This window comes from Merops nubicus, unplaced genomic scaffold (genome assembly GCF_000691845.1).
Source record: "Merops nubicus isolate BGI_N331 unplaced genomic scaffold, ASM69184v1 scaffold11395, whole genome shotgun sequence".
Classification (NCBI taxonomy): domain Eukaryota; kingdom Metazoa; phylum Chordata; class Aves; order Coraciiformes; family Meropidae; genus Merops; species Merops nubicus.
In genome coordinates, this window is record NW_008611824.1 from 11,041 (window position 1) to 28,937 (window position 17,897).

The window sequence follows — 17,897 nt, forward strand, 5'->3', positions numbered from 1 at the left end:
TCCTGGATACCCCATATCTTAACAACAGGAGCTGGTTAAGTGTTTTCACAGACAGGTTTCTGCTCCTTAATGTATACAACTGGCCAGAGTTCACTGCTGTTAGCAACCAAAATCACTCTCAAACCTCTTGCTTTCCAGCCCAGGCACAGCAGTTCCTTTTGTTCAACATGTAGAAACACTTCCTTGCTATGTCCTTATTTTCGGATTTTATCTTTTTGTTGGTACACAGAGTCATTTTTCTTTTTCCCACATTTTCTAATGAGTTCTGGCGGTAGGAAGTTGTTTGTAAATCACACAAGTATTTGTTTTACTGGAAACATCTGCTTTAACACATTTGTCTTGAAAAAAAAAATTGTTTTAAACAAAGGTATTAAGCTGTAATGTAAATTGGGCACATCTGTTTATGAGTCACTGCAATAGCACTGCCTCCAATGCACCAGATCACACGGATCTCCCGGGGCCTGATCCAGCAGAAACTGGAAACTTACAGCTTGCTCTGCTCCCTTTTCCAGCACTACTCTTCTGAGAGTATTGCTGCCTGGTTTAATAAATTAAGATCACTAAATAAGAGAGACCTATTTAGTGTCTGCTAACAACATTAAGTGTCTGGCCCGGGAAACAGTTAAGTGTTAGCAAGATACTTTAGCTGGTGCCCAAGTCCACAGGCACTGACTTCAGTGGAATTATTTGTGCATGCAGAACTTCCATAGCTGGGGCCCCCAGGCTGCACCAGACCTACCTTTGCCCACGGTGCCATACCACCTCTTCTGCTTTCAGACACTCAGTGTTGCCTTTAAAAACATTTAGAGAAGCAAACTAGAGGGAACGAGATCAGCTGAACCTCCAAAATTAAAAGCCTGCCCCACCAGCTGGTATTTGTTCACTGGATCTACAAGGGTCAGCAGACCTGGACGGGGCACTGGTCTGGGGCCCAGGAGAAATCATTCAGCTTTGCCTTCTGGAGTGGATAGAGAGCACGCCCTGATGCTTCTGGGGTAAATAAAGCACATGTGGGGTGGGAAGGGGGAATCAAAATCAGTAAGAAGATGCCTTGAGAGGACAGATTCAGGACCTCCATCCCCGAAAGAGTTGCAAGACCCAAAATGCCCTGGACACACAGACCTCACTCAGTCAGGGCAAAGCTTTCTGGCTGCCACCAAAGCCCAAAGCACCTGGCCACAGCACCTCCTCTGGCACAGTCCACCCAGCCAGGATGAACACCTCCCCCAAAGGCACCAGCCTGCCACTGTGACACTCTCCTACCTCATATCTGCCACTGGCACATTTGGAAAAATCCATCCATTGGCAAAAGCACCCATGGACAAACCATGCAGCAGCCACAGGGAGGTGGCTGTGCACAGCCACATGTTGGCTGCATGGTGCTGGGCACACCTTATGGAATCACAAAATGGTTTGAGCTGGAAGGAACCTTAAAGATCCTCTAGTTCCAGCCCCCCTACCATGGGCAGGGACACCTTCCACTAGACTAGGTTGCTCAAAGCTCCACCCAACCTGCCCTTGAACACTTCCAGGGAGTGGGCATCTACAGCTTCTCTGGGCAACCTGTTCCACTGTCTCACCACCCCCATGGTAAAGAACTTCTAATATCTAATCTAAATGTACACCCCTTCAGTTTAAAACCACTACCTCTCACACTATCATTATACTCCCTGATAAAGAGTCTCTCCCCATCTTTCTGTAGGCCCTCTCTAATTACCAAAAGGCTGCAATAAGGTCTCCCTGGAGCCTCCTCTTCTCCAGGCTGAACAACCCCAGCTCTCTCAGCCTGTCCTCACAGGGGAGGTGCTCCAGCCCAATTCTGTTCTTGGCCCTCCCTGGACCTTGTTCTCTTTTAGTTTTTCTAACAGCAGAAATAAAGCTTTCCAGGAAGGGAAATGGAAGGTGATGGTGCCTCGGATGCTCCCTGACAAAAGGCAGTGGAGCACAACAGGGGAAGTTCTGCCCTTAGAGGGAAGGGGATAGGAGAACATTTCGGGTTTAAATGCATTCTTTCACATTCTCTGCACTTGCCTTAGCAGATGATTTATGTAGACCAGGGCAGAGGAAGAGATATTGCAGGCTGTGTTCTGCGATGACTTTGGGGAGCACACAACCTTTTTTTATTTACTTTTTACTGGAATGATCTACACAGAACCAGACAAGGATGAGCAAATGTACTGAAGCTGCAGAGCAGTCGGCAGAGAGTTATCAGGGAGGCAGAGGATATTACTCAGACCCTGATAATCACCCCCAGCTCCCACCTGCCAACTGCAGTCTGCCTAATACAACGAAGTCCAAAACCAGGCTGCAGCAGATGTCTGCCTCCCCATGCAGGAAGCACCTCCAGTAACCATGGGACACAAGCAACTCCAAAATAGCTTTGGGTTCAACAATTTTACAGAGATTCAAGATACTGAATTAAAACGGGAAGGAGGTGAAGGGAGGTGGGGAGAATAAAAGGAAGGATAAGGATCTGTATCACATTGCAGTTGTAATTTACATTTTAGGAATCCTGCTGGGACTTCTGTGCTGGACTGAGACAGTGACAGATGCTCTGTCAGTCTGTCCAGCTGCTGAACCTGAGGCAGCAAGCGGGGTCCCACAGCAGCCAGCAGTACCTGCCACCACAATACATACACCCCCACACATCATGGCATAGAACCACCAAGGGAGCAGCCAGCCAAGGGACACAGCAGCATCCTAGACACACAGCAGCACACAGGGTCCTTCAGCATCCAGGGAAGAGTCAGCCCCAAGGCAGCACTTTGGGCATCAGCTCCCGGCTGCTGAGAGATGGAAGGAAGGTCATGAAGAAGGGGCCCTTGGAGGAAGGTGTGGGAAAGGAAAGGTGCTGCTTGGTTTGCATTCAAGATCTGCACTGGGTGCAGACCCAGCCTCCCCCAGGAGGGAAGGGCAGAGAATCATCCCAGGTCCTGCAGGAAGTAAAGAGCAAATGAAAAGCAGGAACAGACAGGAAACTATTGTCAAAAGCCCCAAACATCATTGAAGACATTTTCTGAAACAACAGAAGCTGGTCAAAATGCCAGATTTCCATTCCCACAGAAAATGGGGAATGTGCTACTGCTCCAAAGCAGAACAAAGGCTAAACACATCCAAACTTTCTGTTGTTTTTCACAAAGAAAGGGAAAAAAAAAAAAGGCAAGTTAACATACCACTCCAGTAAAGCCCAATCAATTAATTTGGATTTCATTTTTTTTCTTTATCACTAAAACCATGATCTCAAGCAGACTTTTAGACAAGAAGTCACTCTGGAGTGAAAGCTGACAGCACTACCTGGTGGAATGGGCAAGCAGGCTGTTGCTCCATTTCCCCACTGCAGGAGCAGAGAAAGATGTTTCAGTTTATTTCAAAAAATGAAAAATCCCTTCCAAAACCCCAGCATGCTTCACTGCATCCCAGTTCCAGCAGAGAGGCATTTTCCACCATAAAGTCTTCCCATCAGAAAGTTTCCAACCTGCCCTAAAAGCAACACGGGCGGAAGGTAAATTTTGGGGTCAAGTAGCCTTTGCCCCAAGTGAGACCCAGAAAAACTGGCGAGGCCAGCGAACCCCAGAAGCGCTCAGCTGCCTGGAAGGTGTTGATATGGAAGAAAGCCACCGGGGCTCCTCTCGGAGCCACGGAAGCTGCAGGGCCGGGGGCGGGCGGCGGAGGCAGCCCGCCAGCAGGCCCGGCCCAGGCAGGAGGACACCCCTCCTGCCCCTCACAGCCCATCCATCCCGCCGGGGGACGGGGAGAGCCAGCGCTCCAACCGACACACCTGGATCAGTTCATGTTACTCCTGCTCCCGGCCCCGGCAGATGTGCCACAGGTCAGGGCTAATGCACAACAGTTGAGCAGAGCTCCGTCCTGACGGATGATGAATCCCCTGTTTCTGGAGCACACGGAGCAGTGTTGACTCAGTAACTGATCGTGCCCTGGTAATACACCGACTGACGAGTGATTTGCGGCCCAGACCCGAACGCACACTATTTTCACTTGCAAAGCCAGGGGTGGAGAGAAGAGAGAAAGAGACGTGGATTAAAACCCCTGAGTCCTGAGAGATTTTTCTGAAGGAGCATCCTTCTCCCTCTTTCTGATGTCTTTTTGGCAAGGACTAAAAAGACAGGCTGCTTTCTGGGCAGGTCTGTGTTTCTTTCTGCTGCAGACCATCAGCACTAGGCGCCAGGATCAGGCCCATGCACAAGCAGAGCATGGTCTCCCCACTGATTTAATTTTGAGAGCCTCATCTCTGGTAGTGCCTCCTCCTCCACTCAGGCTACAGCCAATGACTTTCCAGGGAGCATTGCTGTCTGGAAAGATCCAGACATCTTCCAGATATTTAACTCAGTGCTTCATTTAGTCAGGCTTGATTAGTTCATAGATACATACAATTATATTTATGGAAAGATGTAAGAACTAATTTTGAAGAATGCAATGCTACTGTCTGCAGCAAGTAGGAACCTGCTGGATCCCAGGTAAGGAGATTGCTGCCATGTAGACTGTCACTCAACCACATCTAAGTAAACACCAACTCCCCAGAGCCTTCAGCTGCTGCCATAATGCGATGCTGCAATTCAGGCTGCTAGGTCACTGCCACAATACCCTATATAAAAACAAACACGTCTGTTCAAATCTGAAGAGGGGAATGAAGAGGTCAAGATTTTTAAAGCAGTCTGCAGAATTTCAGTATTTCCCACCTTCTTCCCTTTAGGGCTTAAGAGTGCTCTGAAAGTTGTACCCAAAATTTTTCCAGTAAGTGGTGGATTCCATGGTCCACCTGAAACATTGTCTATTCTCTTGGGTATCTCTGTCAGGGCAAGATGATGGTCAGCAATACAGCAGCCACGGCTGAGAGCCCAGGAACCTCTCCTAGACACTTTCAATGAGACAGAGCCACCCGGCCCAATGTTAGTTGCACCCCCAGTTATTCCCATAGTTGTATTTCCACATCTTACTTTCTGGGCAGATGCATGTCAAGCTCATGCCAAGTCAAGCTGTGTTTAATAGTCCTTGATGGACATTAGTTCCATGAACTTGTCTTCTTGTGTCTTTGACTGCATGTAACCTTGGGGTGTCTCCACTGTGTGCCATTCCTCCTGCTCAGTCCTTGCCATTGCCCATAGCCAAATCCCCAGCACCACGGCAACATGTGCCAAAGGATCCCAGTCCTGCTGACCCCAGTCTCGTGTTGAGCTGGTGGCTGTGGTTCTGAGTAGCACTAGCAAGCAGTAGGTCAGCTGTGGTGCTGTCGCACGTCTGCTACCCTCCAGTGGTGCCCAGGCAGTCTAAGACACCTGGAGTATAAGAAGATACAACAAATTGCAGCACAATCCCAAGGACTAGGGCTAACATGGGCACTCGGCACCCACCTGTCCTTGATCTGTGTCAGGACTAAAGACAACATAGCGAGGTACACTGATCCAGCAGTGCACAAGGAGGGGATCTCAGCTGGACCAGCCTGTCCTGGACCACAGAGGAGCAGAAACGCTGCCAAGAGAGGAGGCAGCCCTTCTTCATGCAGGGTGCATTCCCCGTTTTCTGAGACCAGGAGCCACAGAAGCCACGGAGCAGAACAGGGATGGCCCAGCCTTGTTCTCACAGGACATCCCCATGATGAGACATCTGCATGATTACAGCTGAGTGTCGGCACACCGACACGAGAGCTGGGCACACACATTGGCCCGCACAGCTGGGACATGTTCTGGGGCTGGAGCCCTCTCTCAAAGCACAGAGCAGAGCTGTGCCCTACAGCCTCATTTACTACATCCCCATAATCACTCTTATCAGCTTACCTGCAGTAAGGCACTAGCAAAAACCAAGCCACTGATGAAAAGGGCACCCTCTCCTACGTGAAAAGTCAATCAACACATTATATTGTTATCAGGCTCACAGACAAACCTTTCTTTGTACAACAAATGCTGCAGATATGATGCCCTGACTATCAGCCTAAGGTTATCTTGTCAGTCCATTAGCAAGTAGCACCTGGTCTGCTTCTGTCTGAAATATTCCTTTATTGTCGTCCCTTAAAAAAGAAATCCAGTTAAACTCTTTTGCTTCTCCACAACAGCAAAAAAAAAAAAAGCAGAAAAACAAAAGCAAGTTTGTATCCGAGTCAGGAATTGTATTTCTCAGCTTTGGAAGAATTCACATGTTTCCAGTCTCAGAAAGACAGATTCATCATCCTTTAAAAATAAATATGACTATCACTGTTACAGCTGAGCAGATTTTTGCATACTTGAAATTGTTTTGATGTGTTCAGTCATGTAAAATGCTGCACTTGATAGCAATTTAAAGATACATTAGCTCCCAAATTACACTGCTGAGAAGTTTCTCCTTAGACACTATGGCACAATCCAAACTTTTATTTAAACTTGCAGCCCAATTAGAGGGTAAACCTTTTGCCAGCAGACTGGCATTAAAAACATCTGGGACTGATAAGCAAACATAGATTTCTAAAGACTTTCGTGCATTTGTATGTGCAAGAGCAGAAACGTCATATCATCTGACCTTCAGTGTCTCACCAGCCCTACAATCTCACCCAGTACCTTATAATGAGCCCAAGAACCAGCCTCATCTGCACTGATCTGGGCTTCCAAAAGAAGGATTTAGGCTATGTGTGATCCTGCTTTAAAAAAATGGTACATCATTCTTTGCTTTGGGTCAGAATGGACCGAGACTGCTCCTAAAAATGCCAGATACAAATTACTCAGATGGACTTGGGATCTGCAACATATAAGCACAACACTGAAACTGTTGTGTTGTTGGGGTTTTTTTGGGGTTTTTTTTTTTTGTTTGTTTGTTTGTTTGTTTTTAAATAAATAAATAAAATTGAAGAAACTTTGAAACCACAAAAATAGGAGCATAGGATTAATATGTGCAGAGGATTTACTTGCTGATTTCACAGATGTTTTTGCTTAGATGGAGCTTTTCTCAAAGTGTAAACTGATTCTGACAGATTAATTTCCAGCTCTTTAGTTGTGGACTTACTGCTTCTTTGTAGAAAATCACAGAACAAAAGTTACAAGGGCCCTTCAAAATGTATACATTATGTACAATGTAAAGCCTGCAACAGCCACAACAGCACAGTCATCTGAAGGATGCTATAAATAAGCCCATCTCTGAACGCCACCAATAATTTTCCCAGCCTGTCAATAAAAACAAAAATCAGTTTTGCTGACGTCAAAAGCGAATTAATGAACTTGCTACTCAATTAGAGCTTCAGCCAACTACTACATGTGACTCCATCTCCATCTTGTAGCTTGTATTTGGACAGTGACAAAGAATTCTTGACTTCAAATCAAATCTTCATTAAAAGGAGAAATTTCAACAAACACAAATACTTGAAACAGAAAAGCAAAATCGAGCTATTGCACTGTTTTAGTTGGCACGATTCCAGCTCTTCCATCAGAATAATCTAGCTGACATTTGGCCTTGTCATTTTTTTACCCTGGGACAGGATGAATGTCTTGTAAAACAGTATATTTCTGCTATCCTTGCTTCAGTCAAGCATTCAGCAGCACCCTCTTTGGAAACAACAAAAAAAGCAAAAAAAAAAAAAAGTTGTTGCAAAATGATAAAAAAAGTTACAAAAATGATAGTTGAAAGTCCTAAAGCTTTTCCAAACAGAAAAAAGCAGCAGAAAGATGCCGCATCAAACTGGCAGGGCTCAGCCTGCCCCGTGAGCCAAGGACAGGGCACCTCTGCTGAAGGCTGAGCAGGGTCACGTACAATAAATATTGATACTGCACACACGATATTTGTCAGTAGGACAATCCAAGCCTGCAGGCTGTACAGTGGGAACACACAACAGCCACACAGCCCTGCGCTGTCAGCAAAATCCACATCCATGGAGACATTTTCCACCTGCGGATGGAGTATTTTAAGAGTCAATCAGGTGTTTGAAAACATCTTTCTCAGCAGGCAGATGCAGTCCTGAGACCCAGCACTAAATGGAGCAGAACGGTATCAGCAGATACTAGCTGCTCAGATACAGGTACCCTGAAGGCATTTGCAGAGAAGCAACCATCATGATAAAAGATGGGAAGATTTGATCTCGTAAATATTTTAACTACTGTTGGTCTGTCACCCAGCACATGGATGGAGTGAGCCCTGACAGGCTCTGATCACTCCTCCCAGGCTGGGAGTAGGTAATTTTCCAGCACAAATACTCACTCATAAGGAAACCATCTTGCAAGAATGGGCTGTGGAAACCAGGAGGGCTGCATCCAAAGTACCCCTGCATGGCCTGCCATGCGGCCACATACAGCCAGTGCCTCGGCAGGAAAAGCCACCAGTACCCGTTTCCTCCCCAAAATGAGCAGCCTTTTGCATCTCACAAAAAAAGAAATCCAAATGTCATCATAGCAGCAGCATCTCTTGTTCCTTGCCACAACAGGGAGCATGGAAGGAGCTTGGATTGATGGCACCTACGGGAATAAACCTTGGAGAAAACTGGGTGGTGAGAGGAAGGTCACCAAAGGCTTGAGCTGTAGGAATGACACCTCAGCACTGAGGCCTCTGAAACACGGAAGGGTTTACTGGGACATTTGCAGATATTTCAAATAGGATGAACATTGTAAATCACAGGGGCTCAGAGAGGCTTTCAAAAACATGGTGTGAGGCAGAAAACACGGGGGTGCTGCTCCATGCCCATGCAGGGCACGACCACACGAATGTGGCAGCTCCTTCCCTCTGGAAGCAACAACTCTTCTGTAACATGTACAAAGGAGTTACCAACAAACAGCTTTTCCACCTGGGAAGAGAAGTAATGTTCAAGCCTGAAATTTGAGGAAAGCACTCAAAAAAATCCTGCCAAGAGGATAAATCAGTGGCAAAGCCAAGCAGAAGCTATTAAAGAGTTACCGACCTGGGTAAATCAATGGACACACTATACTGATCCTGACTGTCATCCAGTGCCTGCTTATGGTGTGGATTGCTGGAAACCTGCACAGAGGTCCAGCCCACCTGGCTCACCTGGCAGCACACAGTGGCAGTGGAAGCAGCAAGTGGGCAGGGTGCAGGAAAAATCCAGGCTTCCCCAAAGGCTCAGAATGCAAACTCCCTCTCCCCTTAGAAATAATGAAGGGAGAGCAGAAAGGCAAAACTGCATGTTACGCAGCACAAACAGCCAGACAGGGGAGCTGTTGGACACACACAAACTTGCAGAGCCATCTTTATATATCTTTATTGCACACATCTATCCTTACATATCTCATGGGATGAGGCCAACTTCCCTTCCCAGGACAAACTATTTCTATTTAATTCTGCCAAATCCATCTGTTCCCAAGACAACTTTTGTTACTGCCTAACACAGACATTTTGGAAGGGGAAATCTTACCCTCATCCTCCCACCCTCCCCCCCAGTTGCTGGATTGCTCAGAACATTCTTCAGGTGGTGCTCTGACCACTAAAATGGACTTTTTCCTTCCATCTGTGAGATGCCCAGAGGAACAGCATCCCCACACAGGTGAGCTGCACTACACCACCTTTGCAAACCCCCTGAAATTGTGCATGTCCTCTAACCCAGTGCCCACTCAAGCCACCCACCTGGCAAAGGAGCCTCTCCAGCACCCACGTTTTATTTTCAGGCTTCCTGGCAACAAGCTCATCAGTGGCATCACAAGTAAGAACATCAAAAGTGATAAAATTAGTGGGTGGCTGTCTGGAGCAGCAGTGAAGCACCAGCCACCCCAGGCTGTTTGCTCTGGGTGCCCAATGCAGGACAACTGATCCTGGTGGAGGGTGAGCACATGTTTGCCTTGTAGAGCCTGGAAGACATTTGCACCGAGTCATAGTTTTGGGGAAAATACTGTAATTTATTCGTGGGCATGATTTGCTATTGGTGTGGCATAAATAGATGTGTATGTACACAGCTCTATTTATAGAGCTCATGGCCAGGGTGTCGGCTCCACGGTTACTCCACTGACAAACAGGATGTGCTCTTCTCTGAGCTGGGAGGTTTTCAGTCCTCCCCCTTATTGTAAACATTATCTGCCTTCAAAATGCTTAATGTGTTACAGATGTGACAAACAATAAAAGACCTATCATAAAAAAAAGCCTGCCATCTCCATGTTTCCCACTGGGGCAACATAATAATGAATTTATTAGCATATAGGGCTCACCAACATATGTTTATAGTCACTCACAAACTTTTGACTTGACAGTTTACAAGTATGTTTAAATCATTAAAGTTTAAGTTGACTGTCCAGTTATTACAGGCTCATTATAAATAGGAAACAAAGGTTACATTTTATACAACAGGTGATAAATCAAAACTAGTCTGTATTTTAGACTGCCTTTTTTTTTTTTTTCCTCTTGCTCTTTTTTCATCTCCACATTTTCAAGGCCTTCTAGAGGGACATCTTGGTGAGGCCAGTACCGAGCAGCTGTTTGCAGTTAGCTGACAGGACCAGCGGCACCCACAGTGGGGAGCAGGAGAAACTCCCTCTGTGTCCAAGGGCTGTAAAGACCTCGGAGGTGGCAAACTCTGCCAAGGTTTTCACTCAGCCGACAGCCAGCCCCAGTGCAAGCCTGAGGCACCCACCTCTCCTCCCCCCGAGACATTGCTAAGTCCATCTGGAAGGCTTTGGAAACCCTCTGTAAGGGAGGAGATCTGCCATCACAGGGCTAAGGAAATTTCCTCCTAAGCTGAACAAAGCCTCTAAGAACAGGAAAGCCAGGCACCCAAACAGTGTTTCTTGACTGCACATCTCTGAGGGCCAGGAGAGGCACTGAAACACTCTTGAAGAGGGTTTTTGGGTTTGACACAGAACATGCCCAGCCATCCAGCCATGTTCCTGCCTTAACACTGCAGAGCATCCAGCACGGGATAAAACCAGGGAGTCAGTAACTGAACGCCTGCTGCTCCCTGTTCTTTCTGCCTCTATTACAGGGTAACCACCTTGGGAAGGAGAGAGATAAAGCCACACTAAATGTAAAAGTTCATTTTGTAAACTATTTCCAGATTTCAAAGCCTGGCATCATTTCAAATCAGCATGCTAACCTAAAATTTAGAATTTGTGGAAAGGCAGGGAGAATGTGGAATGGTTTCTGGTCCCTTTTATTTTGCATGCTATGTGCGTGTGATATGATGGAAAAAAAAAATTAATTGAAAAATACCCTTTCAAAGTAAAGAGAAATATCATTCTCCAAAATGTTGAAAGTGAGTATTTCCACACCATCAGCAACTTTCCTGGGCTTGTTTCCAACATAAAACTTGAGCAGAGTCAGAGTCTATATCTAATACCAACCAAATAGGATTCTGTCACTCTCAGATCAGCTTCGCCTTTCTGCTCTACAGCAAAATGTAAAAAAAGAGTATTATAGCATGGGGAAGTGAGGAAGCATCAGAAAGTCTCCCTGGCCACCCCGACAGCATAGCTCATGTCCTCCAAAGCCACCCAGTGCCTAGAAGCTGTGTTGGACAAACCTCACGCTCTCAGCAACCTGGAAGACTTAATCTGCCAAGGAACACAATGCCCCTGAGCCACTGCTGCTTTAGAGTTAATATTTACCCAACCTGTAGCAAAGGCAGCAGCAAACACCCTCCAGCAGAGCAGCACAAGGAGGACAAGTCCTTCCTTCCTATAACATGTTCATGTACCACAGCTGCAAGAGAGGTCTAAATTGCTAGATAGGCAGGCTGTTGGGGAGAGCAATACAGTGGTTAAACTAGCCTAGAGAGACAGAAAAAGGCAGAAAGGTTTATCTACCTGGCTTCAGAGATCACTGATGATATTATGGGAAAAGGCTATAAGAGGAAATTAGAATCACATTAAAAATAGTATAAAAGTGTGACACAAAGATCACAGAAAATGAAACACGTATCTCTGCTCTCGACTCAGGATGATGTGAATCACCTGTATTTTTTTAATGTACACTTTGATAGTTAGTTCTTGGATGAAATAAAGTATATTTTCTCCTTCTCTGAATTCCATATTTCTCTATCAGACTTAGATCAGAGAACTTAAAAAGTGTTTTCTTTCCCTTACCGATATTTAAATATATGTATTTCATATATTTTACATAATATGTCAATAATCTTTGATATGAAACTGGCATTTAATATTTCAGCTCTCACTTCATTAAGGATCTTTTAATTATCCCAGACCAATGGAAGGGAATTTATAAACATCTGTGCTTCGTTTAAGAGCCCAAATTTGCCTCTTAAACTTCAAAGCTGTAAAGCTGATTTTATCCAGGTTCAGTTGTCTGGTCCCTCAAAGAGCACCGCATAACCCTGGAACCAGCATTAATTGGGCCAAGCCTCCAGCCTGCAGACCCACGTCCAGCAGACACCACTCATCCACAATGGACACAGTCCCCAACAGCCTGGGCTTGCTCACGCGGGCAAAACAGAGGATGCTGCTGAGCTCCACAGAGCCAGGGGTAGGATGGCAGCAGTTAGTGGGTCGGGGAGAAGGCACATGCCAATGCCATTTGCAACTGCCCGAGTTGCAGCCACTCCTTTGCTTTCTCCTCCCAATGGGTGACGAGGGACTACCTTATTAATGTAACCTCAAAGCACTAGGAGTGCCTCATAGCCATTTTAAAAGCAATCTAAGACATGACTTAGAGCATGAGTCACATCTTCAGGATCTTTAGTACCTAAATTACTTCTGCAAGACAAACCTGAGTTATTCGTAAAAAAAATGCCATAGGTCTATAAACCTTAGATCAGAAATAACTAATTTGCTGCAGTTGAACCATCCTTACTCACTTTCTGATACTCTCCAGAAAGCTCAAAATCTCATCTCTAAGCACACGACCATGGGCAGCAGTAGGAAGAAGAGAAGAGGGTGACTCTGGAACCCATGTCAGATTTGCAGCCTCTCCTGAAGCCCCTCCCATGGGTTGCCCTCAACACACCCGTGCCAAACCAACCTGGAAAAGCAGTGGCACTGTTTCTCCAGGTGCTGCCCCTGCTGGCACTGAAGCCAGCTGGCAGGATACTGAGCATCCTCTGAGCATCCATGGTACCTGCAGCAAGCAAACCTGAGCAGACCCCAGAGAGCAGCTCTCCACGCCATCACCAAGACCTACAACCCCCAGGGGTGCAGCTACTGCAGCACCACCATCCGCATCACCTGCTAAGAACCGGAGCTGGTTCCTCACTCGCAGCTCTCCGTCCCCAGAGCCTCCGCCACAGTCATCCTCATCGTCGCAGTCTCCACTCTCCTCCTCCTCCTCTGGGGTTTTGCCTGGAGCTTTTCGGTGGGGCAAAGCCATCCCTTTGAGCAGCTGAAAGACATGAGGTGCCACAGTCATTCAATAGCTTTCCTCTACTCTCCCTACTGCTCCATCCCACTCTTGCAGGGTATCTGGGGGCAGGGCTCAGTGGAGCCAGGACAGTGGGACATGACCCCATCATGCCCCTCGTGCCAAAGCACTGATGAGCTCAGGTTCATTCATGGACAAAGTGCAAGAAACAGAAAGAGGAGGAAAAGCCACACTGAGTAACTCCACCCTTTGGCTTCTGCTTGGTGAGCATCGTGCACGAGCACATCTACCAGCCCTGAGAGACCTCAATGTGACCCAAGTCTGGAGCTGACTACAAAACACATGTCCTGAGTTTGGCCCAACAGGGCAAAAACCAGTAGCAAGAGGCAACTCTGTTCAGGGAATCTCACTGCTTTCAGGCTCTCTCTCCCGTCTGGGAAGTAACAGACGTGAAAAGAAATGGCAGATCTCCCAAGTCCACTCAGTGCACCACAAATATATCCTAAAAGTCTCATTATAGAATCATAGAATCCTTTAGGTTGGAAAAGACCTTTAAAATCATCAAGTCCAACCATCAAGCCAACACTACTAAGTCCTCTGCCAAAACAGAATCAGAATCTGTCAGGCTTGGAGCAGACCACAAGGATCCCCCAGTTCCAACCCCTCTGCCATGAGCAGGGACACCTCCCCCTAGATCAGGCTGCCCAGAGCCTCATCCAGCCTGGCCTTAAAGACCCCCAGGGATGGGGCCTCAACCACCTCCCTGGGCAACCCTTTCCAGGGTCTCACCACTCTCATGGGGAAGAACTTCTTCCTCACATCCAGCCTGAATCTGCCCACTTCCAGCTTTGCCCCATTCCCCCTAGTCCTGTTGTTACTCGATATCCTAAAAAGTCCCTCCCCAGCTTTCTTGTAGGCCCCCCTAAGATACTGGAAGAGTTAAAGTACTTTGGATAACCAAGAGACACAATGAAAGGGTCTTTTAAAGGATACTTGAAGGCTGAGTCCTAACTAACAGTGACAGGTTGCACATCCCCAAGATGGGGACTTGAAGAGCTCCCCTGAGCACAGGGTCAGGGCCGCCCTCCAGACACGGCTGGGAGGCAGCTCCCCACACTGCCCCGTCACAGCACTCGGAGGGATTAGACACGTTCTAAGCTATCAACTTCCTCTTCCCGCTGACTTTTCTGATTCTGCTTTGCTGAAAGCAGCCAGCTATTTCATCAGAAACCCAGAGCCACTTTGAAAAAGTGTGAGTCAGGCAGTTAATATATGCTGAAAATTCCTATCGCTACCACTCTGCTATTAAAAGCCTTCTTGAATTTAATCTCTGCACTAGGAAAAAAAAAATATAATGAAAAGGATAAGTAACAGGGAAGATATTGCAAAATGGGAGCTTTCCGCATGCTTCAGGGGTTTAGTTAGTTCCATCTATTGCAGCAATATGCATGCTTTTCAAGGCATTTTTTAATATCTGGAATCTAGGTTATATTTTTAAACTGTTAAGCTAGCCTTAGAACACAGTTTCTAAAATATTTAGCCGCTGAAGTTTATACAGCCTTGGAGGAATGCTTTCAGCATCTGGCTCGCTCTGTCCACGGCAATGTCCACATACCTTAGTGTTTATATTAGAGGAGCATAACGTAATGAAAAACAAATGGCTCGACGTGAGGCGCCTTCGGGCACCCCGGCTGCATCAAACAACACGGCAAACCTCGCCCTGGCACGTGCAAAAGTCCACCCAGCATCACAGCTGGGCTGGGCCCTGCATCCACAGTGGGAAGCAACACGCAGCTCATCTTCCCAAAACTCAGAGGATGTGTTTCCATGGCCTTCAATAGGCTTTGGCTCAGATTGTTTAAGTTCACTGTTCAGAAATTTTCTTTTATTTTGACATTTACAGACCTATCCCAGAATACGGTGTGACCACAAAGAACAAACAAACTTAAAAAAAAAAAAGGGAGATGCAGCGCTGGGGCAGCGCAGGGAAGGCCTCACAACAGGAACCAAACACACCGACTGCTCAAGGCTTTACACCTTTACACTACCACTTGTGTTCCTCTCCTCCAAATGAAGCCCACAGCTAGCAGTAGTCCTCAGCACAGAGTGTATATCAGCTCAAGGTGGAATGAGGACGTCCCACACAGAGCAAACTACAACACGCACCACTTCAAACCCATTTTCCCAGTGAATCATTGCTAAAAATCCAAGCCCCCGACGGTGGAAGGGGACTGCAACTGCTCAGCAGCAGGATGCTCTGCGGGACGCTCACTCCTCTTCAGGCAAGGCATGGAGCAAGCCAGCTGGGACCCTACCACCCAGCTTAGTGACACAACTGTCATTACTTACCCAGAACAGCAGAGGAGCTTTCTAGTGGACAGAATTAAGCTTTGAGATACTTTCAGATTTAACAAGCTCTGCAGGTGGTAGGGGAAAAAAATCAGGATTTTTCAGTTGTGTGTTTTCAAACACTAAAACGACTATGCATTTCTTGTATTACTACTTTTTTCTTGGCATGCCATAAATTATCAGCTTAATTTCTCTGCCTTTGTAGCCACAATAAACCAGGAACTTTCTGAGAAACACTATGTGGGCTCCGGCTTTAGATGGAGTGAAGATGACATCCCTGTGCTACTCTGCTCCTTCCTTCTCCAGGAGAAAAGCTCCATCCTCAGCCACATGCTCCCCAACTGCTGAGAACCACACGGAGGTTCAATGAGTCAAATTTTGCAGCTGGCTCTGGCAGAAATGAAACCTGTGACACAAAACCTAGTGGTAACACTAGCAGAAGACTTGGTGTGGAGTGGAAATTCCACCCTGCTGCGTTGGTGCATCGAGCCCTGGGGACATCATCAGATGCCTCGGCTTTGGCTGGAGCAGCAGCCACAGTCCTGCTCATTGACCATTACACAACCTCTCTGATGATCTCCATGGGTTATGAAATTGTACTTGGTAGACTGAACATAGATTCCCCATCCTTAAATAGCTAACGGAGCTGACTGCACCCTAACATTACAGTTTATTCATGTCCTGTGGCTTACAACCTATAGTAAGAAGCAGCAAAATACATTGCCCAGAAATCACTAAAGTAGCATGTAACAGTCGAAAGCTTTAACTTAATCACAATTCACCCAGCTGTAAGAGTATCTACTCTTCTTTGCTAAACCATAAAGGCAAAAATACACTATAATGTACCCGAGGTAAACCAGAGCACTAGTTGTGGGAGCCTATGCACACACAGGCATCTCCGAGGTGTCTGCCGGCATTCATCTCCTGTCTGCACAACCACTACAGAATCATAGAAACATTTAGCTTGGAAAAGACCACCATGGCAGAGCCTGTGCTCCTGACTATGAGCTCAGACATGTACCAATTTTATTTCCCATCTTATCAGTTTTATTTCCCTCTTAAGTCATGGCCATCTGGATGGGTAGGGCAGGCAGTGCCATGGTACCCCCACTGCGGCATCAGCACAAGGGACACCAGGCAGCCCCGGCTGGTCTCCATATACATCTTTATTGCTTGGCTTGTCCCATGGTCTCCCTACAGCTTAAAAACCTAGGCTGATGGGAACGGGTGCCAAGCCTTCCTGCAAGGAAAGCTCCCCAGGGCATCCCAGTGCGATTTACACAACTATTCATAACTGTAGAGTGACCAGACAAAAACAGATGCAGCAATGTGGAGTAATGACTCAGCTGGATTTGGATGGGCCACCGTATGTTGAAATATTTATAACACCTCATTCTTTACAACCACTTTACTCAGAGCTCCCCATCCCACCGAGCCACCTGGTCTTGTTTTTCCAATTTTAACATAAACAGTGAGAACTACAACATACTTTTTATCATTAATCTCCCGTCTCTGAAAAAAAATCACCATTGTGTTTCTTGGACTGTAGTTTAATAGCTGTTTTCTCCTTTTGGAAACTACACTCACGGTATGGCAAATAACAATTTAAGCAATACCCAGAACTGTGCCCACAAATTCAGATAAAATATCGGCACTGAGCTACAAGCACTGTGCTCCTTTAGGGCAGAAATCATCCCTTTCAACTTCAGAAACATATAAAGTAAAGAGAACAGCCAAACAGATTATTAAGGGGAATAGAAGACCTTTAGAAAAACATTTAATTCCTCCATGAGTTTAGGGGAGAAGTCTGATTGATATTTGTAATCTTTTGGTGGACAGAGCTGTCATTTAATTTAGCTTGCATGACTGAAAGAATTTAATAAAAGTGTTCCATAGAGTTTTGCTGAAATTCTTTGCATGTTTTTAGTAAGCCTCTGGAATACGATCAAACCTAAAAAGCTGGAGAGGATGGAGACTGGACTTGCAGCTAAAATAATATTCAGAATTGTAATATACACTTAATAATCAAGTATTAACATCCAGCAGAAAAAAGTGCCTTAGTGCAGAAACTCCTCTGGATCCCCAGCCGCGTGTCCATGTGCTGCTTGGCAACATGAAGAGGACCCTGGGAACTCAACCCAGCAGTGAAAACTGGCCACTGGTTCTGCTAGAAAACTCTTGAAACTCAACCAAACCCACCAACTCATGACTCTTCACAAAACCTGGGTTGCCTTTCTTCAGGGGTCCCAGTAAGAAAGAGTTTTGAGGGGACAAAGGTGTTACCTCCTCTTGCTTCGTGCAAGCCACTGGCTCTGGGCACACACTTTGAA

The 17,897-nt window shown here is 46.3% G+C and overlaps 1 protein-coding gene across 1 annotated transcript in view; it reads right to left on the reverse strand.

Annotated features, from left to right (window-relative positions):
* Positions 1 to 13,085: 13,085 nt before the first annotated feature.
* The window catches only part of LOC103773973 (glypican-3-like), a gene marked incomplete at both ends in the record, with an annotated part of 33,727 nt that continues 28,915 nt past the window's right edge, over positions 13,086 to 17,897 (reverse strand). Inside the window, one exon of the mRNA XM_008941355.1 lies at positions 13,086 to 13,239. Within this exon, the coding sequence (XP_008939603.1) occupies positions 13,086 to 13,239 (154 nt within the window). The remainder of the gene's footprint in view (positions 13,240 to 17,897) is intronic.